Raw genomic sequence first — 25,142 nt, forward strand, 5'->3', positions numbered from 1 at the left:
AATGTAAGTATCATTGTCACTTTAGCCTTGGAGGCTTGATTTGAGTCTCATTGCATCCATTCTAGCAAAACTCTACCTCATTTCTCTAAAGGCGTACTGATGCTATATGCAGTCACTGATGATGTTATATTACAGGTTGCCGGGAACGTGATCCGCATTGAGTCTATCCACCCCTTTTGTGAATCAGAAACAAAATACCCTTTCGATTTTCAATGCTTTAACAAACTTTATCAGGTTTCTCAAATCAATAGCCTAGTGAGTAGTGACTTTGCTTTGCAGCTCGGCAACAGGTAGCAATGTCAATTATACCGTACTCCATAAATGAATGATCACAGCATAGTATTTTCTATTGATCTTCTCATTAAACATACTGGACGATAAATGCATGGAGATGGATGTGACGACTGATGTCAAAATGTCTTCAACCATACTTAGACATGCTATTATTATTTTCAAAATGCTTTCGCGCTTCAAGAAAACCAAGGACAAATAGTAAAATACTATACAAATAACAGAGTAAACACAGTACACAAATTTGAGAATCGTTTATAAGATTAGATTACAAAATGAAACAAAACAGAAATAAAAAATAATAATGTAAAAATAAAAAATAAACGTATTAAACAATCACCTAGTGCTTTCATTACAAGCAAAATGTGAATAATGTGACTACAAGAATTTATTTTAAGAGAAAAAAGGGAGAAGAGTTCTCCAAGTCAATTCAACCTGACTATAAGGTGATGTACATCAAATTCAATGCCCACATAGAGATACGCTCAAACTTGGGTGAAATAGCAAAAAAGACGTATATACTTGAATACTAGAATTTTTCAGTTGAGGAAGGCAGAAAATCTCCCCGGAAAAAAGAAAAAAAAAGGGGGTGGAAAATAAATGAACCAAAGTGAGTCAAGTTAGCAAAGCAAGCTAATATTCCAAAAACATCTAGATTATAATGCAATAACAAGCCATGATATCACACACTCCCGGTCCTACTAGGGGCGGCTTTTCCTCCTGGCTTCGATTTTGCCATATCAACCAGATCTCCAAACAACTTATCGTCTCCCTTAGGTTTCTGCCTCATAGGAGGTAAGTAAGAAGCCATCGAATTCTGGTTGGAAGCATTCTTCAGAGAACTGTCATCTCTCATAGACAAACCGTACATTCTCTGATCAAGATATTGAGCATCAGGCTGCTGTGCATAACCATAGCCGTAAGCTGCCATTTGATTTCCATACATTTGAGCTGGATACATAGAGTTCATCTGAGGAACTGGCATTGCCTGAGGAACCATACCCATCATCTGTCCTCCCTGATAAGGCTGAGGGAACATGCCTGGCATTTGGTTCATCACAGGTTGCACATTCATTCCTGGCATATGACCGCCTGCCATGTGCGGTTGGTACATTCCTACAGCTTGATCATTTCCAGGAGGTTGAGGTGCAAACGGATGCACACCACCCTGGAAATTTGGTGGTTGTTGGCCAGCTACCGGCGAGGCTTGCATTGAAGAAGAATATTGAGGAGTGAATGGCTGGGCTGTATCAGCAGGCTGAGACTCCCATGGTGGTGGTGGCAATGACCCTCCATTCTGAGGACCTGAAAGGCCAAATGTAATGACATGTCAGTGAAAGGCAACAACATCATAACTGCAAGTCTGATCTACCTCCTATATACTATTCAAACTTGGACTACAAGTGTCAACAAGGGCAATGTTTACAGATCATCTATTTATCCCAAAGTGAAAGACCAGATGCTGATTACCCGTGCCAAGGTGCTTTTTGTTAAATAAGTGACCAATGTGCTAGCAGTAAAATGAGAAGAGTAACATAGATCTACCATAAAAAATTTCAGTCTCTATCATAGATTACAAAAGAGCAAAAGAGAAGAGTTAATCACCATAGACAGGTGATGCAGGCTGTCGCTGCTGCTGAGCAACTTGCGGATTCCAGGAAGCTCCTGCAGGTTGCGAATATCCTGCCTGTTCATACTGAGGCGGCCCCATACCTGGAGCCATTCCATTTGCATATGGTGTTGGTTGCCCTGGTTGAAAATTATGCTGCTGTGGATGTTCTGGGCCCAAAGGATATGGCTGACCTTGTCCACCAGAAAAGGCATGCTGAGAATTTGAGGATTCTGGAGTGTTGTCCATCGAAAACATGTCGACAAGAGCTAAAGCATTATGCTCAGAAGGAATAGGACTTGAAGGTGGAGGTGCAGACACCGGAACTAGAGCCAACGAGTCCTGTGCAGTTGGAGTACTAAAATCATCACCTAAAAGATCACCACTCAGGAGGTCAATTTTGGACAATGCTTTGTCTGTTGTGGCTGCAGAGCCATTTGCTTGGGGAGCTGGAGGAGTTGCACCTGAAGCAGAGCTACAAAATATAATATCGATGAGAAAAAAAAAAAAGTAGAAAACGAGTTATTCATAATTAAATGTAAAATTTGAATGGGTTGCTCAATACTTTTACATTTAGAGTGAATCAGTGATGCATGTGAGATTGTGAGCTTATGGCAAAGTCACCAATACCATGGTCAACTATCCTATTAATGTAGATATACCGGAAATAAAACTGCTCATAGCCAAACTCTGGGTTTAATTTGAAACTTACAAAATAAACCAAAATACTATCCACCACTTTTGGCCTAGCTTACTACCTTAGCCCACATTGTTCAAATAACATTTCCATTAAATTCTTTCAAATTCAAGTAATAAATCTCAGCAAGAATTAAATGATTTGAAAATTAGTATTCTTAACAAGTAATTATATTTGAGAGATTAATGGTCAAAAATCATCCATAACAGACCCAAGTGAGCATAGAAGCACCTTAAAAAGTCGTGAGGTTAAATTGGAGGTCCCTAGCTCATTATTACCCTCAAAAAATTGGTTCTACCACTAGTCTATGCCAAACTAGGGGGACAGGGAAGAGGTGTATCATTTAACTGATAATTATTGGAAGCGAATGATTAATTCAGATGATCAAAATTTTTGGTGCTGTATTTCATAATTCCCAAATGATGACACTCCTCGAGATAGCCCTTAAACGAGCTAAAAAGTTAAAATAATTTTACATTTATTCCAACTTATCCCAAAAAAGCAATTTACATAAGATGAGTGAAATGCTAATTATTTATACAAGTTATGCAGAAGTTAAATCCTTCAATCAATAGCAGGATATAATTGGTCAAAACTTAATATTACAGTCTGCCTGACGTACTTCAAAAATACTCTCTGTCAGTGGTCACACTCAAAACTTGATATATGCACATGGGAATGTCAAAAAAATACCAGGAACATTTCTGAAGCATCCCAGCCATACTAGCAGTCTACAGCATATAAAACCTAGTATTTTACACAAGACCAAGTAGCCCAGTCTAAACCTTGTTTTTAACCCATGCTTGACAGGAATTTCCAGGCCCCTAACAGCCAATATTCAATAGGTTTCTAGCTGACCTGGTCAACTTAGTCAGACCACTTTGGCCCATTGTGTTAACATTTTATTGTCAAAGCCCCATCCGCTGGATACAGATAAATCACAATACCAAGCACAAGCAATGTGATGACAACAAACATAGACATGTCAGTTAATTTCTCTATACAAAGTTCGGGCCAAGCCATTTACACAAATTGTAAATACCGAGAAACATAACTACTAATTAGTTAAGCCAAACAGACAATATAATTCAGAATTATACAATCAATGCAGATGTACCTTCCATCAGTTTGTTTGCTGCTTTCTCCTGTATCAACCAAAGGAGCGTCAACATCTACAAGCCCTTTACTAGATTCAGGTTTCGAGTTCTCTTGCGGCACTTTTATTCCTGAAGAAATAGCTTCATGCTTTGCAAGTACTCTCTGCAAGTCATCATTCAAAGCCAGGCCTTGGCAAAGCAGTGATTCATCCCTGAAACCAGAATGATGTTTAACTTCAGAGAACAACAGTCTAACTAATCTAACTTACAAGCACAAAAATTGAGCAGATTATTAGATCTTTCAGAAGTTGCAACCAATCCCATCAGAAGAAGAAATATCAACTACACAGACACAAGTACAATATGTAGTACAAGTTAAGAGTAACTAATAAAACCTTACTACCACACCCTAATCGTGTACATAATCAGCCTTTTATCAGTGGAGAGCTAAGCCGGGGCAAGGCAGAAACAGAGAGCAGAATAACTATAAAAGTATACACTTTAGCAGTTTGGCTTGATGAACAAAGCAAATGCACAGCTATGGATGATAACTCTTGTTACTGCAATTTTAGTTCGGAAAAAAAGCATTTACAAATTGTTTTAAATAATTAACAAAATATCATGCATAGATGCCTAAATGAGCCGATTCTATCTTGGCAATAGGTTCTCTATTAAAAATCTACAAAATCTAAAGAGCAAAAAAAAAAAAAAAAAAAAAAAGGTTAACTAATAAGCATAACTAAAAAAATAAAACAAATGATACCCCCCCCCCTCCCCATACACCAAATTTCCAAGAGCAATGTGAGAGAAGTAGGCCTTACGAAGTTGAATTAACTAAATGCACAACTCTTTGCTTGTATGTTCGGCATTGTTCTACCAAATCAACGATTACCTCCTGTCTAAGGCCCTGCAAAGATTGCCAGGAGAAGAAATAAATACCATAAATTGACAAATAAAAATACCAACAGAAGCAGTACTTCTCAAAAAATGTCATTAGAAATTTAAAGCTGCTCATTTCCCAATACAGAGCCAAAAATTAACCTTTCTGGCTAGGAAATAGAGTAACTTATAATAAAAATGGCCTATTTAACTAACCGTTTATAATAATTGCAACTCCGTATTTGTGTAGCACATACTAGTTAAAGTTTTAGACATTCAAGTGGCCTAATCACAAATGAAATCAGGCTCTCTGTTATTGCAAGAGATGTTTTCCATAAAACAATTCCCCCAAAAACAAGATCCTGCCTTGGATAGTGCCCATTCTTAGCATTGATGGAAGAAAGATATCCTTTAATTCAAGATCAATGTTTGTCATATCAATACAGTTAATCACTACCTCAACAAATAATTTTATTGAACACCTTTAAATCAATCTAATTAAAGGATAACTAGCATCTACCTGCTGATAAATAACAAACAGCAGTTGGCAAGGAGTATTATGACTAATACTCATGTGATTAACAAAGTTTACAAATAAGGCCCTTCGATTTTATGTTACTGTTCACAAGTAGTGCAAAATTTTCTGAAAGAGGTACCTTCTATTCTAGCAAAAGACCATTTTCCTAAAAGCTTAAAGAAGTAGTGTTGACATATACCTTTCTCATATTGCTATAATTTTCAACTACAAATAATAAACAACATTTACCTCTTTGTTAGATGGATCAATTGCACTTAGCATTTCAGACAAGACATCCATAATCCCTCGTGCGTTCTGCATTTCTGACAAGCTATTCAAAAGGGAAACAATAAGTACAAAGAACAAAGAATCCTTAGGGGGTAAATCTAATGCTATTCTTTGATTATAATATTATTAAAATATAAAATAGAAAAAGGTTTCCCCTTGCTCGGCAGATGAATTCGAGCTCATCGGACACTAGCATGCCAGAAAGACTAAATTCCTCTGCCCCTCAGTGAATTTGCTCAATTTACTTGAATAGTTTTACTACAACATCTAAGGGTTAAATATTTGAAAACTGAGGAACAAAATAACATAATCCTACTCAAAAGGGGGAGAACAAAAAAAAAAAAATGATCATTCAAAACTATGGCTAAAAGAGGTTAGAAAATAAACCTTAAGGTGGGAAACTCAGTCTCTGCAGAAGCCTCTGCTGACTCTGGACGCTGCTCTGAATTGAGCACATTTGAAGGATAATTAGACAAAGGCTGTGTTTGTGGCGGTGTAAATACAGGAGCCGACCTTTCTGTTCTCTGAGGAAAAACTGCACCTGCACGCTGATACAAAAGAAGCATATAATCATACAATGATTAAAAAAAAGCACTATATCAGGAAAGTCCCATGAAACCACAGCACGGAAAAAGAAAAAAGGAAAAAAAAGAAATGCATCATACTCATTTTAGCACATAATACAGATTTAACCCTTCTAGAGTCAAAACAAGTGAGGCAACAGTAAAAAAAAAAATACCAATAACTCCTGGTAAGCAGCATAATACTGCGGGTATCGTGCTCTGGGTCCACCAAAAGCTTCTTGCCAAGTATCTATAAGAATCAATATCTTCTCCTTGACATGAAAATCAGGCTACAACAAAAATAAAAAGTAACATGAGCCAAAACCTCAAAAACGGAAAAGTCAATATAGCAACAGTCATCTGCTCTTTTTAAAATCATAACAAAATTCCCAGACCTTCTTTTTAGTAATTTTCACCATCTCGTGAGGTAGATCTTTCTCTGCTACATGCATATGTACGATATCCCCACAGTTCTTTACAATTGTCTCCAGCAGCTACATTTGCAGTATGCAGATAAAATAACCAATTTAGTTCACTGCAACATACGAAGAAGACAAGGTATAAACAGACAACATGCCTTTTTGCAAACTAAGAAGATATGCTAAAATAAGACTACCTCTGTCCATTGATCTGTTGGTCAATTAATTTGCTAACACAATAGAAAAACATGACAAATTAAGATTTACAGAAATAAGCAAGCACAAGCCAACAAAAATAATCAAGGAATCATAACTCATTTCTGCTCCCATGTCAATTAAATGGCAACATAATATTAATCATAAATAAACTATGAGACAATAAATAAGAATACTGTTAGAATAAAAGGTTTTTTTAAAAAACCATATTTATCCTTCCAAAGGTGGTGTGAGAGAAAGTACACGACCTTACCCAAGGATAGACAACAATTGGGAAGAATAAGCATGAACGTTACAACAGCTCAAACTGAAAAATTACAGTTAATATTTCTGTAAGATGCTCACCGTTAGAGCAAGAAGCTGAACCTTTGAGTTCCTGCTCCCAATACGCCTCTTTATGCCCTTCACAACATCCTTAGCTTGCCTGGATAGCCAAAAGAAGCAACACTTAACCATTAAAATCCATTTGCATAAAAAATTATCTACAGACAACAGCAGACATCAGACCTAGCTATTAGCAACAAAACTCATATAGGACACTGGCCTTAGTGTCAAAAGCTATGCTTAAGGTAACAAGTGTAGGAGATATTCCACAGGGGCAACTAACAAAGTGATGTCCTTCTAGCTAATTACATAATTCGCATTACATTGCCTAATGTTCTTAATTCCTTGGTTCCTTTCTAATAATAATTGTACTCCACCGTTCTTGTTTGTTTTACTCAATTTCCATTTATTGCTCCTTTTTGTTCTACTCACATAGCTTTACTCTAATTTAAGCATGCCCCTTTAATCCTTTATCATCTTTGCCCTCATATCCCAGAACAATTACACCTTTCCACACACCCCCTCTTACTTAATTCACCTTTCCACACACTCACCCACTTTTCTATACCCTCTCTCTTAGTTTACTCTACTAATTTTAAACCCACTCACCTTTTTCAAATTGTTCTAAAATTATGTATTTACAGAAATTGGTAAGAACAAAAGAGAATGGAGGGAGTATATAATATGGGAATATGATGGGTTACTCTGAAAATTGTATACATTCTATAACTAATATTCATTATCTGCAATCAGTCATAGAATATTTTGTTAAATTAAATGCCTAATTTTTTTTTTTGTTTAATAGAAATGCTAAAGTGCACCTTATCCTTTAACCCCTTCAATAGAAGCTAATAGAAAGACAACAATAAATAAAACTTTTGAAACCAGTTGCAGCTTCAAAGATGTGAAATCATGAGTAAACACACAAAAGAGAAGGTATAAGGCTAAAGTAACACCCACATTATGCACATCCAAAAACATCATACTGAACGATTTCTAAAGCACCATAATATCAAACCAAGGATAACAGTAGCTCCCACAGATCTCAGTTCTACCTCCTTTATCACTTATTTCTACACCCCTTAGTATCACCTGTCCACATCTATGTGGAACATCCAAATGCCTCTTCTTAAATGATAAGTATTACAATTTAACGTACTATCAAGTACAATAATAATTCATATACTACCTCCGTTACAGGTTATACGCAACGATTTGACATAAAGCAGAGAGGGAAAATGTCTAATCGTTGCACATAACCTGTAATGGAGGTAGTACTATTAAAATTAGTGGCTAGTAAAAATATGTAGACTCTTGAAATAAAAGACACACAACAAAGTATTTTCTTTTAGGTAAGTATATATTTGAGTAGAACTGCACCAAACAAACACCAAAGTACAATAAGAGTACAAGATGTCCTTATAAAATAACCCAAATTATCACAGCTACATATTATCCCAATTTCTTAGAATCTCCCTATAGAATAATGTGGGTCAGCACCCACCGCTTTAGCCCTTAAAGAAGCTGACAAGACGACTTTATCCCACAGCATATGTGACAGCCATTTCATGAAATACACGTCGACTCTGCTCTAGCCACACAGTCCACAAAATAGAATCCTCTACGTCTCAATCAAGAGTAGGTTTTGCTGAAGTGCAAGTCCCATGCATACAAGTAAAGACCAACACAGGTTCATTATGCATAAAAGATATGTGTTAAAGAAGTGAGTGTCAAATACAATATATTGAGTGATATCATGGCTCTCAACAAGATGCACAAATGCTGTTCTGACCAGAAACTGAACACCACAGGATCACTATGAAAGTATCAAGCCAGAGTCTAAAATCCCACACATTTGACTACCAAATTAATTGAGTATACCTTGTATACACAGTCTTTTACACTGAAACTAACGATTCAAGTCACCATTTCATGTACTTTGTACTTTGTAAGCCACTGTCTAAAATCAACACAGTTCCCTGTCACGGTACCAACTTACACTCCCCTTGATTGCATCATTCCCACAAGTTTCCTAATCATGAATGCGCCCTTAATCCCTTATCCATAATGCATATCAAATTGTTAAGAGTCCATTTACAAAGCACCCAAGTGCCTTCTTTACAAAGATGCACAACACTCTCTTGAGAGTCCTTTTGGCAGTAGAATAACGTTCAAGATTACCACTTGCCCCGTAAAATGACGCTCCATTCTCGGCTAAATATAGAAACACTCCATATAACAGTTCCATTACCAATTAAAGCACACTAAAAAGGCTCACCACTCCATTATTCTACATATAATAGCCGTTAGACAATCAACCCTAATTAACAAGCAATACAGGTTACAACCACATGAAAATCAACCAAATTATTAACCATTTCTACTAAATCCTCCAACTCTAATCATGTAAAACTAACCCAATTCTTCTCATGATATCCAATTCCCAAAATAGCAGTTTCCCATCTAAACAATTTAACTAAAATCACAATTAACCTAGCTCTAAACATTCAAAATAACCTAATTACCAATCATAAAACAATCAAACAGTAATCACAAAAGAATAAAAATTGAATTACCCAGGATCCTGATTAAGCATATCACAGATCTCGATGTTCATAGCCCAATCAGGTCCGATCAACATATCGGACGTTGCTCTTTCCACCATAGAATTCACCATTTTTATCGAAATTCTTCTTCAATCTTCCAAAATTCAACTAATTTTCAATCAAATCAAACAAATTGTAATCAATCAAATTCCGGCGACCTAATTTCACCGGATAATCAAGAATTCTCCGGCGAAATCTCCGATTAGTAAAAACTCCACTCACTGGATCGGATTATGAACCCTAAAATAAAAAAAAAAATGGAAATCAAAGTTTCGATAATTTTCAAATTTTCTCTCTCCTCACTCTTTCTCTCTCCTCTGTTCCTCCCTCTTGGAGGATTCGATAGGGAAAATTAAAAATGTGAGATCATCTCAAAAATGAAATTCATAGTTATTTCTTTTTCATATAACACGAAAAAAGGAAGGAGAAAGGAGAAGATTGTGACACGTGTGATTTTGTTACGTCATTTATGCCGGAAATTTTCTTGGAGCCGTTGGATTGGAATTTTTATTTTATTTTTGTTTGTTTATTTCAGCGGTTTTGTAACTAATTTTTGGACGGCATGGTTTTTGCATTGTAGGAGTAATTTTTGTAGGTGATATAGAATGGGCCACCATATATGAAATCAAGAAGTCAATTTATATTGGGGCATGGGGAGAAATATTGGCGCATACGCCCAATATATTTTGGATGTAAATAGGATGAAAATAATGGAGATCCAAGCATAGAAAATATGATAACACAAAATACCACTATATGCATAATAATACATACTATTCAAATAATTTATACTTAAATGGTACAGTTTACATGTATAGAAGTACGCAAAAATGTACTACTGTACCGAAATAAGAGAGAAAATGTACCACCGAATCCCATATTACCCTCCTATGTGCATGCCAAATACATAGGCCCTGTGCGCCTAGATGCACTCGGGGTATGGAACTATGGATTATGGAATGAAACTTTTTTATTCTTCATAAATCACCTAAATTGATATACTCCATAAAAGTTAGATACGAATTATATTACAATATAACATTATGAGAAAAGTGTTATCGATTAACCATAAATATTACGTAACAAACATGGTCTCATGACTTTCGTCACCAGCAATGCACCGTGTACATTGAAAGCATTCTTTTTTATCTCATGTCAATCTATTCAGTAAGTTAATTGATGGTTTTACAGATATATACTACGTATGTAATAAGTTTTTTTGTTTGATTACATGGATACGGACATTTTGCATAAAGTTTCATAGCAAATTTTTTAGAAAATAAACAATTTGATCTCACAATGCGGTTATACTTGCATATGTTAAAGATCATTAAATTAAATTTGAATTTAAAGCATTTGCAAATAATAGAGTGAGAATTTGTAGGTTCAATCTAAAGAACAAACAACTAAAGAAGTTTTACAAAAGTATTATACAAGTAATTAGTATAAAATTAATTTTAATCATTATAATAATTTAAGTTTAACAAAATTAACGTGTAATCTGTATATTACAATGTCTTACACTAGTCCACTATGTGATGAATTTTTATTTTTATTTTTATTGACATTTTATGTAGTAAAAATAATCAGAAGATTCATCTAATAAGTAATATCATCACATGCCAATAGTAGGTATCGTACTATATTAACTGACCATTCCACTAAAATGGACAAGCATAGGTAGAAGAAACTGAACCTCTTTCTCATTGATGACCAACCTTGATAGTGAAAGATTATTGTCAAACGAATACAAACTGATAACTATGGTCCAAGCTATGAATAATTCACTTGCAAACTCCCCAATAATACCCCACTAAGAAAGACTATTTATGTGATCCATCAAAGTGAGAATTTCACACAAAAAATACACGAAAATATACAAGTATAATTTTTACTTCGTATTTTTTATTGTTAATTCAAAATGTATATTGATCTGAAGTCACATATATGAGATTTAACATTTTAGTACACATTATACTCGATTTAATATTGTTTAACACATTGTTTTACAAGAGATCGGATCAAATAAAGTAGAGGAGGAAATGTATTGACTTAAATTCCAATGTATCAATATATTCAGTGCAATATTTCATATAATTAGCTTTAGCTTTAGTTAATTAGGGAAAAAATAATCATATAGGAAGATGTAGATTTGTCCATGTCAGATATGCATTGACTGGCAATAATTACATTTCCTGTTACGGCTGCTAGCCAAGGCTCAATTATGATCATAATAATAACCTTAAAGATAGGCTTAATTAAGACCAATTGATTGATTTGCTTGCTCGGTTATGTATTAATTTATGCCACTTGTAGTAGCATGTTGGCATCAAATATTGTATAGCAGGATAGTGCATGTGCCATGGAATCGATGTTCGTTGTCTTCCATCCAGCCTAAAACATGATCTTAATTCTTACGGAGTACTATTTGTATTTAGGATAGGTGCGACGATTAATTAAAATATCAGGAATTTTAAATTCTCCTCGTGATAAAAGCTTTCTATTATTCTGTTATATTTTTTCTTACCTTTAAAATAAAATGGAGGTTCGGTCTTGATGATTGTGATGAGTTGGGTTTATCGTAGTTGGTTCTTCCATTCATGATCACCTTTTATTGTTGATGTGTTATTACATGAACGTTTCTATTTCATGCATTATGAATTTCAATTCATGATGTATTGTATTTATTACGTAATTATGTGCTATTGTCGCTTTTAGGTTTTGATTAGACTTCCAATACTTCTGTGCGAGTTCTTTGTATGAAGATTGCTTAAACTTTAGTTTTCGTTCTTTTTCAAAACTCCATAAATAAAAATCCACGCAAAGAAAAGATTGAAAAACATTGTAAAAGTTGCATGAACAATATAATTGACAAAATATGAAAGTTTAAGAAGATTGAAGATTGATGTGAACAAATCCTTAACTTTGGTGGGGATAGGATTACCACCAACATACCAACTTTATTTTATGGAATCCCACTATGCCACATTACTTCTCTTCTCCTCCTTAAATCTCAATTCAATTGTTTGGTGGACTTTATAATATGTTTGTCCATTTGTAGCCTCTGAAAGCTCATGCAATGTCAGCATCCTATATGCAATAAGTGTCATGGAGCACTCAATATAGCATTATATATTGCACTTCATAATAATAAGTTAATAATTACACATTTCTTTTTAAGTATTCGTAGTCATATGTGGTCTATTATTTAGGGACAAAAAAGTATTATTTACTCTGTATTTGAATGAAGAAAACCTTAAACGACTTTAGTATCAGCATTAACGACAATGATATGGTTAAGGACTCAAAGAGAAATTAAAGCATCTCTTTTGGATGGAATGAAGGAATGAAGGAAGGCGAAGCTGGGTTCGTGATAAGCTTAGTTAAAACCAAACATTGTTTATGATGCAGAGATGCTAGATGCTTTCTCATTTCCAAAAGTAATTCTTACTTCTCTTAAATACGAAGTAAACAAAGTATTATAAGGAAATTAGTATGTCATTCTAGTGTACAGCTCCTTGTATAATTCTTTATTCTTGTAATAGCTTTTTCAACTGATCTTTAACAACAAAAAATTATGCTAGGGTTGATATGGGAGGAAACTTTACTATAAAGCAAAAACAACTTGTGCTCTTTGCAAATTTTCCTTTAGGGAAAGGAAACGTCAACAGAAAGAAAGGAAAATATAATACAGCCATCGTCTAATCCGCCTATTAGCCTTTAGCTGAACTTTTTTGCCCTTACCAGTTGTTAATTGAACTTGGGTAGCCGTTCTTTAACCTTAACAGCTCTTCTCTTAACCTCTATATTTTTAATGGTGAGAAGAAAAAAGACGTACCCTCTTAACATCAACCATAGCAGGAAACTTATTCATCCCACTGAATAACTGGATGCTCCAACACATCAGTACATAGCAACCACTCTGCCCATAAGCACCATCTCCTTTGGCCCTTTTTTTATCTGTAGGAGAGGGGACCAGAAAAAAGGCAAAAGTAAGTCCAAAATGCACAATATTATTAAGCTTTTGATGTCCAGAATAGTACATAGCTACGTAATCACAAGTACCATACTAATATACAGAAGAGATCACATTATAATTGCAAGCAATCAGAAGAATATTCAATAATACAGAGGTCAATTTACATGCTGATGGGAACTTGCTGAGATCTTTTTTCCTACCATTGACTCGAGCAAAAAACAATGCATAATGCTCTTTGTGACTAATAAGGAATAGGTGTCCGAACTGTTGATGGGCCTGATTTCATGTCCTGCAGAAGGAGTTCAAGAAGTGCTCGAGCAACAGGACCTTCATTTCCTGCATTATAATCAGCACCACAAAGGCATTAACCGATGTTTAGACATAGCTTATGTCGCAATTTTCGCTTCTGAAATTAAAACTCAAATAGTAAATGTATGAATAACGTTAAGCATCATGTGATATCTTCCCGAGTAGACACTGTCACACATATCTAAATCCAAATTCTTATGATTTCTGTACGTTACTGAGCTGATCAACAACAACGCAGACAGGTTCTAACCACAAGTCTAATGTACTAGCCTCTAGAGACTTTACCAGGATAATCAGAGCTAACATCTCTACTTTCTCATTGTAACATATAAACCTTAAGAGCATTTAAACAAAACAAAGTTCTTACCATTACCAATGACCTGGTCATCCCACTGAACAATTGGACGCACTAGGACACCGCTGCCAAAAAGCATCATCTCCTCAGCCTTTTTCCCTTCTTCCACGGTCACATCCCTAGTGCTTACTCCTCGAATGTCACCCTTCTTAACCAGCTCCTGTGAAAGCTTAAGCACTCTCTTGGCCGTACAACCACTAAGGATTTTATCAAATCTTGGCATCATAAGCTCTTTATCATACGTGACAAAGGCCACATTCATATTTGGACCCTCAGCAACAAATCCTTCAGAATCCAGCCATATAGATGCAAAGCAACCATTTTCTTCAGCTTCCATCTGGCATAGTGCATTCGGAAGGTAATTGACACTCTTCATTGTAGCGAACACAGGAGGCTTTATTGGAATGGAAGATGTAATTACTTTGATCCCCGTGTGATCAGATGAGGTTGAACTTTGAGTCACAATGGCGTAAAATGTTGACTCAGCACACCCAGATGGGGAGAGATGAAAGTCACCATGTCCTGCAGAAAGCCAATATCTTAAAGAGCCATTTCTACACTTAGAAGCACTAACTGTCTGAATCAGTATGCTTCTCATGGTTTCCCTATCAAACGGTAAACTGATTTTTGCCATAGATGCAGACCTCACACAACGATCAAGGTGTTGATCCAATTCGTAGAGATGACTGCACATAAGAAGTAATAAATTGGGGCTGCGTCCTTTCCTATGAGTAAACTGGGATATCTAATCAACGTTGATAAGATCATTAATAGAGAAAATTTTGCTTAAGAATAAAGAATGCTAAAAACCAAACTTGACATTTCATCAAGTATTATACATTTGGCATTTCATTAACGAATCATACGTTTTCAGTAATTAAGTTCGATTTTTTTTTAAAATTGTGGCATTAGATCTTTCTCCAGCTTCAACTCTACAACCTCCATCAAACACAATTGTTAGACTCGATAAGTTGACCTCGAACTAACTCATAGATGGATAGTTAACCCCTCTATAAAGCACATTGTAATTGTCTATACACAATTAATTCAATGGTATAAAACCAGTCGTATACTATACAAGGACGAATATGCACAAAGTTTACACCGCACAGATTAGAATGAGTATTGTGTCATTTTCTACCTTTTGCCCTTTCCTCCCCTGCTGCTATAAATCCCTCAACATTCAGGCAATTCACCTACAAGCTTATGCATAACTCGAACCTAATCAATCCTATATGAGGAGGAATATAACATAGTTTCCAAACTATTATCTACACAAAGTCATAACCCCTCTTTTGCACAATCTAAATTATCTAATCAAATCAAAGTAATTCGACAAAAGCATATAAAACAATGTAATGTCATCCAACAAAGAATCATAAACGATACCCTTCCACTATAGTCGCGGTGTCAAAAATCCCATGACCTCTATGTACCATGTGATCATCCATGGGGATGACCATCGCCGCAGGGTCTGTAGTAATTCCACCAAATATACTAGAGTACATAGCCAAGAATTGCTGTTTGCCCTTATGCCTCTCTCTACTCAATCTTAACCTCTCAATTGCCTGAAATTTTCCAACAAATCGAAATTTTTTACTTCCAATAATTATCATAGGAGAAACAGACTTGCTTCTAAGTATATAATTAACTTCTGGATCATATTGACCAATTAAGATACTGTATTATTAGTCTAATTTATGATATTACCAATTAACCTAACAAGTAACAATTTACATAAAAAGAATACATCATACCTCTTCACATGATAAAAGTGGAACTTCTATAATTGGGGTTGTAAAATCTGTCACAACAAAGTTCTTTACATTAAATAATAAACATAAATAAAATTCGCAACTTTAATCAACTGACAAGATATTAACACTGAATAGCAAGAATTTGGTACAAGTGTACAACAAACAACAATCAAGTTTAATTACAACTTTTACAAGCTAACTAAGTACAGTAGTAAATGTGATAATTGAAGGAAATTATCATAAACCCAAAAAAAAAAGGTACTGTAGGATTTTGGACTTACTAATTAATGATTGAGCTTGATTTGAGAGTCTAACAATTCCAAGATGAGAGCTTGGAAGCCTAAATCGACGAAATGGGTGGTTTGTTGTAGCAGAAAACTGGGAATTATACAGCTGGTAATTCTTGTAAATTAGTTGATTATGTGCTATTTGATTTGGGGAAATTCGAAGAGAAGCAGGCCAAGCAGCCATGGGAGTATTCAGTATTGGCCTGGCGGAATGGCGGGTAGAGGGAAGTGTAAATGTTAATAGGCGATTTTTGTTTATTGGTATTGACTTTTCCCGTGTTCGGTGTCCACCCATAGGCCAAAAATAGTTAAATTTCTCTGGAAATTTGGCTATTTTCGACCTTTTTCCTTAAGTTTCTTTATGATTTTGTTATTGAATCAATAAATTTGAAGGTAATAAGGGGTTGTTTGGTTGGGGATAATCAGAAAAGGGAATGGGAATCAACTTGATCGATTCTCTTTGTTGATGTTTGTTTAACACTGTTAATAATTCCATTTACCCTCCTCATTACCCCAAATCCTTCTAACTCCATTCCCCACCCCCCTTAGACTTTCCCATTCCCTTTCCATATATTGGGTTAGTATGGTACAAGTTGTTTCATGCGTAAAGATTTGTGCGGGATCGAAGAAAAGGTTAATCGTTCGATTACAATCAAATGAATTAGACGGAATTTTTTTTCACAGCTACAACAGATTGATAGACCCTCTCGTCAAAGAAGGTTATAAATCACAGCGATAAGAGGGTATGAAGAATGTACAATTTGCAACAATAATAGTAGGTAAGGATGTTTTTATTTGATTCAATTATCATGTATTTATTAAATTTTAATCTCTTTGTAGATGTTGTATGATTTTTTTATTAATGGATCGGATCAATATTTTATTTTATTTTTAAAAAAAAAGTTTGTAGTTTAGCAATAAATGTTAGCCAAAAATAATATCTTAGTCAATTTTACTTAGTTTACTCCTTCCATCCTGTAAGTCTGTGACAAGGGTTTGATTATACTTTTTTTTTTTTTTTGAATAGCGGGTTTGATTATACTTCAAGCAAGCTTTCCTACTTATAAGGAAATTGACCTTTTGAAAAAAAAAAAAAAAAAAAAAAAGGTAACATTTCCTATGATAGCAAAGTGGTCATTGCCTCATTGGGATTACTAGAAGCAAAGTGATAACAAAGCTGGGATTATTAGATAATAGGAATTATTAAAAGTAAATCAATCATAATTAAGATTATTAAAATGAATTTTCCTATATTTTAAGGCATATTTTAACAGTTCTTTAAGGGCTTTTTTGTACTTTGTAGTAGTGATATAAGTTAGCCCACCCTAGAATTATAGTGCAACTCTGATATAAATGTACAGTGTGTAATATGGAGATTAACAACTTACTCATTAACCTAATGTTATCTTATAGTACTTTCAAGCTAGATGCAAGAGTTGAAATAATTTGAGTGTGATATGGGGTAAATTAAATCCTGAGCATTAACAACTTACTCATCACCCTAATGTATCTTATACTTCCTCTATATATTTTAGAAATATTGCAGCAATATAATGAGAAAAAACATGAAATCTAAAATAAATAGAGAAATAGAGAGATAAATTGAATTTATAGGGCCAGGAGCTATGTGACTAATAGAGAGATAGAGATTAAAGAATAAACATATGCAAATATACTACGAGTAATATAACAATATTTGTGAAAAATCTTAAAGTGGAAATTGTTACAAACTTACAATATTTGTAAAAAAAATTAGAATGCATATTTTGTTGTAACATTAACAAGAAAGGAGGAAATAGTAGTGAATAGTACCATAGACCCATAATACTCTCAAGAATTTGACTGCAACATATAATAAATGACAACATAAAAATGAAAAAATTTAAAATAAAAAAATCCACTATCAATTAATCTAAGTTTACGCCTTCCAAAAGTTAAGTATAAACCATGCCTATCAAAAAAACAAATATAAACTATGTCTATCAATAATTCAATATACTTCGCAAGTTCGAATCACTTAAACTCGAAAAACTATGCTTTACATATTCTTACATACCTAATACGTAGTCTATACAATATACTAGCTATCCATTTTTAATAATTAACACCTAGTCGCAAACTTGCCAAGGATTACTAGTAACATCCTTGGAACGTTGTCGCCTTTTGCAATTGAAATTGGCCATTAGAGCGATATGGTCTGATGGCCACTCCGAGGAAGGCAGGTGCGTCTCCTCTATCAGGTCCAAAAGGCCGACAACTAAAAAGTCGTCTCCTGTCATTACAAAAACAAGCATGATATGTTAATAATATTATATAACATTTGTTTCGGGAGTAAACAAATTTTGTATTACATATTATAAACATATACTCCCTCATTCGTACTTGATATTGCATATGTTTCTTTTATCACATTTGGTAGATTATTTGAAAATATTCGAAGCCAAAATCTATAAACTGAAACTAAAAAGATAGAGTATATAAATAAGGAGTACACTAACCAGAGTAAAATATGTAGTCTAACGTGCCTTTAAAGACGTATCCAGAAGCCTCTTTCCTAGAAGTTGTGAAAATTGGTTCACCGGTTTCCAAATCCATGAACCTCGATGAACCTATCGCTGCCCGGCCACACTTAAGAAGCTGAGCATATGCGCTTTCCTATAATTATAAACAAATTTAACACATTAGCATTAACAATTAATGCTATTATTATTATTATTATTATTATTATTATTATTATTATTATTATTATTATTATTATTATTATTATTATTTATTATGATGTTACAAAATTTGGAAAGATAACGTTTTTTTAAGATTAGAGATGAATAATTGAATACCAATCGGATGGTAGGTTTTAAAAATCTCCCGATGCCACAAAGGTCTTCTGCCGTAGGAGCTACGAGCTTTCCCTGGGTGATCAGGTTGTATGGGTCACTGAAAAGTACAAAGTTAATATTAGTAGCAAATAGGTAAAGACATCTTTATTATTATAAAGGAAAATAAGAGAAAGAAAGGGATGAAAAAAAGATAAGAAAGGGGTTTAAACCAAAAAAAAAAAAAAAAAAAAAAAAAGGAATGGAAGGAGTTTTTTTTTTATATATATAATATATAGTTTGGTTAATTAAGATAAGAAATTTACTTATGCATCAAATTAAAAAAATAAGAGTTTTTTTTTTAAAAAAAAGTAAAATTAAGATAAGAAATTTGATTCACAACTAATTGGATGTACGGAATACGGAGTAGTATATTTTTCATGTTCTTGTCAAAAAAAATATATATATATATATATTTTTCATGTGGCACACCCGCACAATAATGTGAATGAGAATGTGAGATTGCTCTTCTTTTTAAACGAGAATGTGAGATTGCTATTAACAAGCTAATTATGGGTTTAATTCAGATCAAAATGACGGTTCCCTTGGATGATACGGAGTAAATTAATAAGTGCTAAGTGGGGTGGCTTGCGCTTGCCTCATGTAGTCAGATGGTCCCAGGCAATAATCCCTTTTTTAAAATAATGTAGTAGTCGTAATAAAGATCATTTTAGGATTTTTTTTTAAAGGAAAATCTAATTTTCTTTGTTGGGTTGTTTATATTTTGTTTAATTTTTCCTTTATTTGGCTTGTTTAGTTATCTTGTTTTTATGATATGATTTGATTTGATGCAATCATCTGATTTGACCAAATATGATGATCTGTAAAATTTTATTAATAAAAGTACATAATTTTTATTACAAAATTGAAGATATTTAACAATAAAAACAAAGTATAAAACAATAAAAAAAAATTTGAATTTTTTTTTTATCTGAACTAACTTAATATTTTCTATTTAAATTATTGTTCCCTTTACCTCTCTCTTGTACCTAAAAAAAAAAAAAAAAAACAAAAAAAAAAAAACAAAAAAAAAAAAGGACATAAAGAAAAAGGCAGTTTTGCCCTCAAAAAAAAAAAAAAAAAAAAAAAAAAGAAAAAGGCAGTTTTACCCTAATATCACGGGGCAGACCGCACACTCTAAAAATTGAACCAAATTCTCTCTCCTCACACCTTCAAAACCTCATTCTCTCGCCTCGAAACAGATTAAGTGAAGAAGAAGAAGAAGAAGAAGAAGGGGGCAAATCTCATTATTGATGTAAGCTTTTAAATTTTCTGTCATAATTTTTTATTTTGCCCGTTAATGATTAACCCCAAATTCAATTATATTCCTCTTTAATTGATTTTGCGTTCGTCAATTAGGGTTATCTTCGTTTACACTCATCTTCAACCTCAATTTCTCTTTGATTTCTAGCAATCAAGCTCTGAATTTTTTCTAAAAAAAATTGATTTTTCAGCACGTAATAGTCCTTTCTACAAAAACCCTCTGTTAATTTGTGATTTGGTTTGCTGAATTCGAGTAGATCTACGTTTTTTTATTACTATTCAGTTTCACTCTCCTCTAAAATTCGAGATCTGGGTTTTTTTAGGCGATTCGTTGTTCGAATCCGTGAGTTTATATTAATTTGAGGGTTTTTCACGGTTTTCGTAATTAAATGTCCAAAAAAATTTGGTGATGGTGATCTGGGTTCGGCCTGTTGTTGTGATGAGCAAAACCCTAAACGTTGAAGGTCCTGGTGGTGTTCCTCCTCAGTCAATCAAGTCCCTTGTTGATCCCAAATTACTTGATTAATGTGAATGACATAGCTAAGTATTCTTCCCTAGTTTGATCTCTGTAATTGGTTGATTTAAGCATATTTTGATTAGATTAGTTGTATTGAGAATATATTGGATGCCAGCAAGTGTGATCTCTTGCTGGCCAGGGGATTTATGTGTGTTTTTGTGTGATTGATGGAGGTGATTATGAGCATGATAGAATTGATTTAATAGTTACTCCGTATCATGTTTATGTGATGCTATACTTTAGCATGTTTATGCTGCCTATCATGTTTATGATGAATTATGATGTTCATTTATGATGCATATATTGTTTATGAATTATTATACCTGTGGGTTTGGATATGATGCCTAGTGTTGCCTTTAATGATCATCTATGTTGCCTTAATTGTTTATGATGCTTATGGCCTTGTGGGTTTGATTGTGATGCCTAAATTGTCTGACAGTTGCTTATGTGATGCCTAGCATGTTCAATTATGATGCCCTGATTTTAAAAATCATCTAGGAAGGTGTAGACTGTAGAGTACCTTTTAGGAAGCGTATTGAAATCCCCTGTTGCGATGATGGGGATATTTTTTTCTTTAATTGTTTCAAGCCCCTTCAGCAGCATGTAGACCTAAGAAAACAGAAATTATCATTAGAAGAAACCGTAATTTACAACCAAAATCAAAATTTAGTAGAATACCAAATAATTACCTGAAGTAACTTCACATCAGGGAGTTGAGGGCTGGATACAATATGCACATTTGATATGCATAAGCGTGTTTTACTTTTGCCATGATTGTAATCTAAAATGAGGGCAAGACCAGCACTATCTACCTGAAAACGCCTTTGAGTGTCAGGCGGAAAATTGTGTTTGCGTAGGAAGTCCGTTGTTATCTCACGAAATTTAATCTACAAAATAAAAACACTTCCTGCATTTAGGATTAGGTGAGAATATAATGACAATAATGTAGTCCATCCTCATATATTGCTTCCAAACCAGTACTAGCATAATGTATGACTCATTTAGATTTTTGCATTAGATCTAGGAGTATTACAGCTAGTCAGCCATCTAAATGGGTGGATTTTTGCATGTCTATTTGTAATAGATTAAGCAATTTATTGTAATTTAACAAATAATTAAAGAAATGGAAGGTTGGTAATTGATTGATTAATTCGTTAATAAGGGATACAAGTTAGCTAGTTGAGGCTGCCAATCTCCTAAGCAACTTTAGGTTGCAAATTGAGCCCATGGATCTAAATATCTAATTGCCATAATAGTAGACATAATATTAGATACTCCTAGAACTGAATTGAGCCCATGGATCTAAATATCTAATAGCCCATGGTCAACTGAATTGAGCACCGTTGGAAACATTAATCTGACAAAAAAAAATATTAGATGCTTCCCATCTCACACTAGCCATTGTTGAGGTTGGTTTATGGTCTGGAATTGGAAACCCCACATAAATTGTTTTATTCTCAGGAACTGATAACTGAAAATTATCATCTAACAAAAATAGATAATTTTTAGTGCAAGTTATGGATTTCTTTTTTGGTGAAACATGGCGAATTAAGTGTACGATTGTACCTGAAATGAAGCATGTAAATGAAATTTGTCACTTTTGAAAAAAGTGACACAGGCCAGCCTTGTTTCCCCATTTTGTGTATATAGTTGTCCTTGGGTGGCTGAAATTTCATAAATATATCCCATTTTCTTCATTTCTTGGTTAAATAATTCATCAATATTGTGTTGCTGGCCATAGCATTCAAGTTCTTGAATGCAAATTACATCTGCCTGGTAGTATTTGATCTCTTGGATGATTTTTATCCTTCGAACTTCCCATTGTAAGTCTGTAGATTTACAAGTCGAAAACATCAATGTATTGGCTAAGTGATCAGCCAATACATTATATTTTAATACCTTTATTTTATAATTACTGGTTTAAATTTTCCTGCAAATCACCATCAGAATCATCAGAATTAGGTAAGTTCAATAAATCTTTTGGGAAAAAATAAAAAAGAAATCATTGAAAGAAAATTTACAGTATTACCGTTCCATGATACACTTCTTTTCTTGAAAAAGAAAGTTTATTTGAGTTTGATTACTGACAGAACGTTTGACTGATCTTCTGACAAAAATGGAAAGTCTTTTTGAGTCTCAGAATTTTTTCAAATACTGACAAGAATTTTGAGTCTCAGAATTTTTCAGAATTTTTTCAAATACAGTTTATGCTTGTAAAAAATGATTACTCTTTTTTTAATTATTATGGTTTTTTATTGTATTAAAAAATCAAGAAATAAGATTCTTTCTTTAAAAAAAACAAGATTTAATATTTTTTAATAATACAGTACTGTAAAAGATAGAGATTTAAAAAAAAAATCAAGAAACAAGATTCTACTTTATTTTATAATAAAAGTTATCTTTTTTTTAATATTTTTTAATAATACAGTACTGTAAAAGATAGAGATTTTAAAAAAAAAATCAAGAAACAAGATTCTACTTTATTTTATAATAAAAGTTATCTTTTTTAATGTAAAAGATACTTTGTATACGAAGTATTATACTTGTAGTGGGAGTAGGTTTTTTTTGTTATTTGTGCCTATATACATATATGAAGGCAATCATCTACGCTTTAATTGTATACTAGTATTATTTATTTATTCACTTATTTTTTTATTTAGGTGCTAACAATGGCGTCATCCTATATTCCTGTAAATGTGATGTTTGATATTTTGGCAAGGCTACCAGCAAAATCTTTGTTGCGGTTCAAGTGTGTATGCAAAGAGTGGTACAATCTCATCAATAGCTCACCTTTTATTCAACATCATCTTACGAAGTCTATGGAAATCGATTCCCATCTTCATGATAGTCTATTTATTTTTACCCAAGGCGAATTCCTTTATCTTGGAGAAAATATTGAGTCTCCCTCTCAAGTTGTTAAATTAAATTTGGTGCCTAAAAATTGTATTAGTTCGGACATTCGTGTTATAGGTACATGCAATGGCTTGGTTTGCCTTGAGATCGGTAATAATAAGGGCTTCATAATATTCAATCCATTAACTTGTATTTTTAAACCAGTCCATTGCAATTGCCCGGTTCTGAATTATTATAATAGGTGCATGGAATATGGGTTTGGCTATGATAGTCAAAATGTTGATTATAAGATTGTCGTGATAATGTTGGGAGAAGTTAGAGACGTTTGGATTTATAGTTTGAATTCGAATTCATGGAGAACAACGACAACGACTTGTTCACAACCGCCTCGACTTGTACCTCTCCAAAAAAAGTTTTATGTTCCTCAATGCCCTAGTATGTATAGAAATGGTATGCTACATTGTGTTCTCCGAGGGGTCGATGATGTATCACAAATAAATTTGGATTTCGAAGGTAATTTAATGGGTGAAGATAATATACATCTTCGAATGGCTTGTTTTAATCTTTCTACAGAAGAATGGGAGGATGAGGACTTGGGTTTTCCAAATACTGATCCTGATGATGATACTATACTTCGTGTCTATTTATCGTTTTTGAATGGATGTTTTTGTCTATCTCTTTTAACTTGGAATTTTATAGATGTATGGATCAAGAAAGAATCATGGACTAAATTGTGTCGTGTATCACGCCACAATAAGGAATTGGTATCATTAGAATGTCCTCCCATTGCTTATATGAGTACAAGATCGGAAGCTTTATTGTTCCACTACGCTAAACATCCTAATCTGGTCTGGTATGATCTCAAATATGAAAAGTTGGAGCAATATGAAGGTCGCATCAATAGTGGCTACAGCGGCTATGTAAATCTTTGTGTAGGAACCCTTGTTTCTAATCCAGAGGGCCAGCGGGCTTCCAAAGCTAATTATGTTGAAGAGGTTAAATTAAATATACCAAAAGACAATAATTTGCCAACCTTTCCAAAGAAATTGGAAAAGAAGTTAAAAGGAAAGAGAATATTGTATTATTGGTGGAGTAGAACGTCTTAGCGCAAAATTTTTATAATTGTATTGCATGATTGTATCAATGATTCAATGTTAGTACTAAGCTAGCTCTCAATACATCTATTTTAATATACTTTGTACTTTATTTTGTTGGAAGTTTGGAATTTAATCAAGTTTTATGTTTTTTTTTAAAAAAAAAAATATAATTTCTTATTTTTAATTAAAAAAAAAATACTCCATATATATTTCTTATGATCAGGGATTTAATCTGGAAAGCACCTGTACAACAAAGGATTCGTGCCTTTATGTGGCTCTCTTGCCATGATCGCATTCTTAGTAATCTGAACCTGTACAAGCGTAACCTTACAGATTTACCCAAATG

At 33.7% G+C, this 25,142-nt stretch overlaps 4 protein-coding genes across 6 annotated transcripts; 1 reads left to right on the forward strand and 3 right to left on the reverse strand.

Annotated features, from left to right (window-relative positions):
* Positions 1 to 586: 586 nt before the first annotated feature.
* On the reverse strand, positions 587 to 10,240 carry LOC145642137 (TOM1-like protein 9). Its single transcript, XM_081693231.1, has 10 exons — positions 9,477 to 10,240; positions 6,922 to 7,000; positions 6,337 to 6,435; positions 6,118 to 6,231; positions 5,766 to 5,926; positions 5,340 to 5,421; positions 4,516 to 4,601; positions 3,715 to 3,906; positions 1,897 to 2,375; positions 587 to 1,596 (listed from the first exon to the last, which is right to left on the reverse strand). Exons 1-10 carry the CDS (start codon positions 9,575 to 9,577, stop codon positions 974 to 976), a joined length of 2,016 nt encoding a protein of 671 aa, XP_081549357.1. The 5' UTR covers positions 9,578 to 10,240; the 3' UTR covers positions 587 to 973.
* Positions 10,241 to 13,024: 2,784 nt separating this feature from the next.
* LOC145556433 (D-amino-acid transaminase, chloroplastic-like) lies at positions 13,025 to 16,467 on the reverse strand. 3 transcript variants are annotated; one of them, XR_014091856.1, is made up of 6 exons: positions 16,188 to 16,466; positions 15,907 to 15,953; positions 15,539 to 15,717; positions 14,162 to 14,835; positions 13,650 to 13,821; positions 13,025 to 13,466 (listed from the first exon to the last, which is right to left on the reverse strand). XR_014091856.1 is itself a non-coding variant. In XM_081618090.1 (6 exons), exons 1-5 carry the CDS (start codon positions 16,375 to 16,377, stop codon positions 13,727 to 13,729), a joined length of 1,185 nt encoding a protein of 394 aa, XP_081474216.1. In that variant the 5' UTR covers positions 16,378 to 16,467; the 3' UTR covers positions 13,025 to 13,466; positions 13,686 to 13,726. The 3 variants fall into 3 exon arrangements, 2 of the variants coding, with proteins under 2 accessions (XP_081474216.1, XP_081474215.1); XM_081618090.1 differs by having other exon boundaries at positions 13,686 to 13,821; positions 16,188 to 16,467; XM_081618089.1 differs by lacking the exon at positions 13,025 to 13,466 and having other exon boundaries at positions 13,500 to 13,821.
* Positions 16,468 to 18,301: 1,834 nt separating this feature from the next.
* LOC145555433 (carbon catabolite repressor protein 4 homolog 1-like) lies at positions 18,302 to 22,700 on the reverse strand. The gene is made up of 7 exons (XM_081617176.1): positions 22,413 to 22,700; positions 22,240 to 22,317; positions 21,536 to 21,733; positions 21,367 to 21,455; positions 19,031 to 19,127; positions 18,692 to 18,848; positions 18,302 to 18,465 (listed from the first exon to the last, which is right to left on the reverse strand). Exons 1-7 carry the CDS (start codon positions 22,698 to 22,700, stop codon positions 18,302 to 18,304), a joined length of 1,071 nt encoding a protein of 356 aa, XP_081473302.1.
* LOC145642138 (F-box protein CPR1-like) lies at positions 20,124 to 24,875 on the forward strand. The gene is made up of 2 exons (XM_081693233.1): positions 20,124 to 20,321; positions 23,507 to 24,875. The coding sequence occupies exon 2, from the start codon at positions 23,516 to 23,518 to the stop codon at positions 24,803 to 24,805; it is 1,290 nt and encodes a 429-aa protein (XP_081549359.1). The 5' UTR covers positions 20,124 to 20,321; positions 23,507 to 23,515; the 3' UTR covers positions 24,806 to 24,875.
* The last annotated feature ends 267 nt before the right edge of the window (positions 24,876 to 25,142 follow it).

The sequence above is a fragment of the Chenopodium album genome, chromosome 8 (genome assembly GCF_948465745.1).
Source record: "Chenopodium album chromosome 8, dcCheAlbu1.1, whole genome shotgun sequence".
NCBI classification, from domain to species: domain Eukaryota; kingdom Viridiplantae; phylum Streptophyta; class Magnoliopsida; order Caryophyllales; family Amaranthaceae; genus Chenopodium; species Chenopodium album.

Coding starts and splice junctions, on each gene's coding strand:
- LOC145642137 (XM_081693231.1), bottom strand. CDS start 9,577: ATGGTGAATTCTATGGTGGAAAGAGCAACGTCCGATATGTTGATCGGA. Junction 6,436..6,921: donor TTCAGCTTCTTGCTCTAACG/GTGAGCATCTTA, acceptor CTGCAAATGTAG/CTGCTGGAGACAATTGTAAA. Junction 2,376..3,714: donor AGCAAACAAACTGATGGAAG/GTACATCTGCAT, acceptor TATATTTTGTAG/CTCTGCTTCAGGTGCAACTC.
- LOC145556433 (XM_081618090.1), bottom strand. CDS start 16,377: ATGGCTGCTTGGCCTGCTTCTCTTCGAATTTCCCCAAATCAAATAGCA. Junction 15,718..15,906: donor CACTTTTATCATGTGAAGAG/GTATGATGTATT, acceptor GGAAAATTTCAG/GCAATTGAGAGGTTAAGATT. Junction 14,836..15,538: donor ACCGCGACTATAGTGGAAGG/GTATCGTTTATG, acceptor TCTTATGTGCAG/TCATCTCTACGAATTGGATC.
- LOC145555433 (XM_081617176.1), bottom strand. CDS start 22,700: ATGTTTTCGACTTGTAAATCTACAGACTTACAATGGGAAGTTCGAAGG. Junction 18,849..19,030: donor TAAAACCTACCATCCGATTG/GTATTCAATTAT, acceptor TTATAATTATAG/GAAAGCGCATATGCTCAGCT. Junction 18,466..18,691: donor AGACTACATATTTTACTCTG/GTTAGTGTACTC, acceptor TTGTAATGACAG/GAGACGACTTTTTAGTTGTC.
- LOC145642138 (XM_081693233.1), top strand. CDS start 23,516: ATGGCGTCATCCTATATTCCTGTAAATGTGATGTTTGATATTTTGGCA.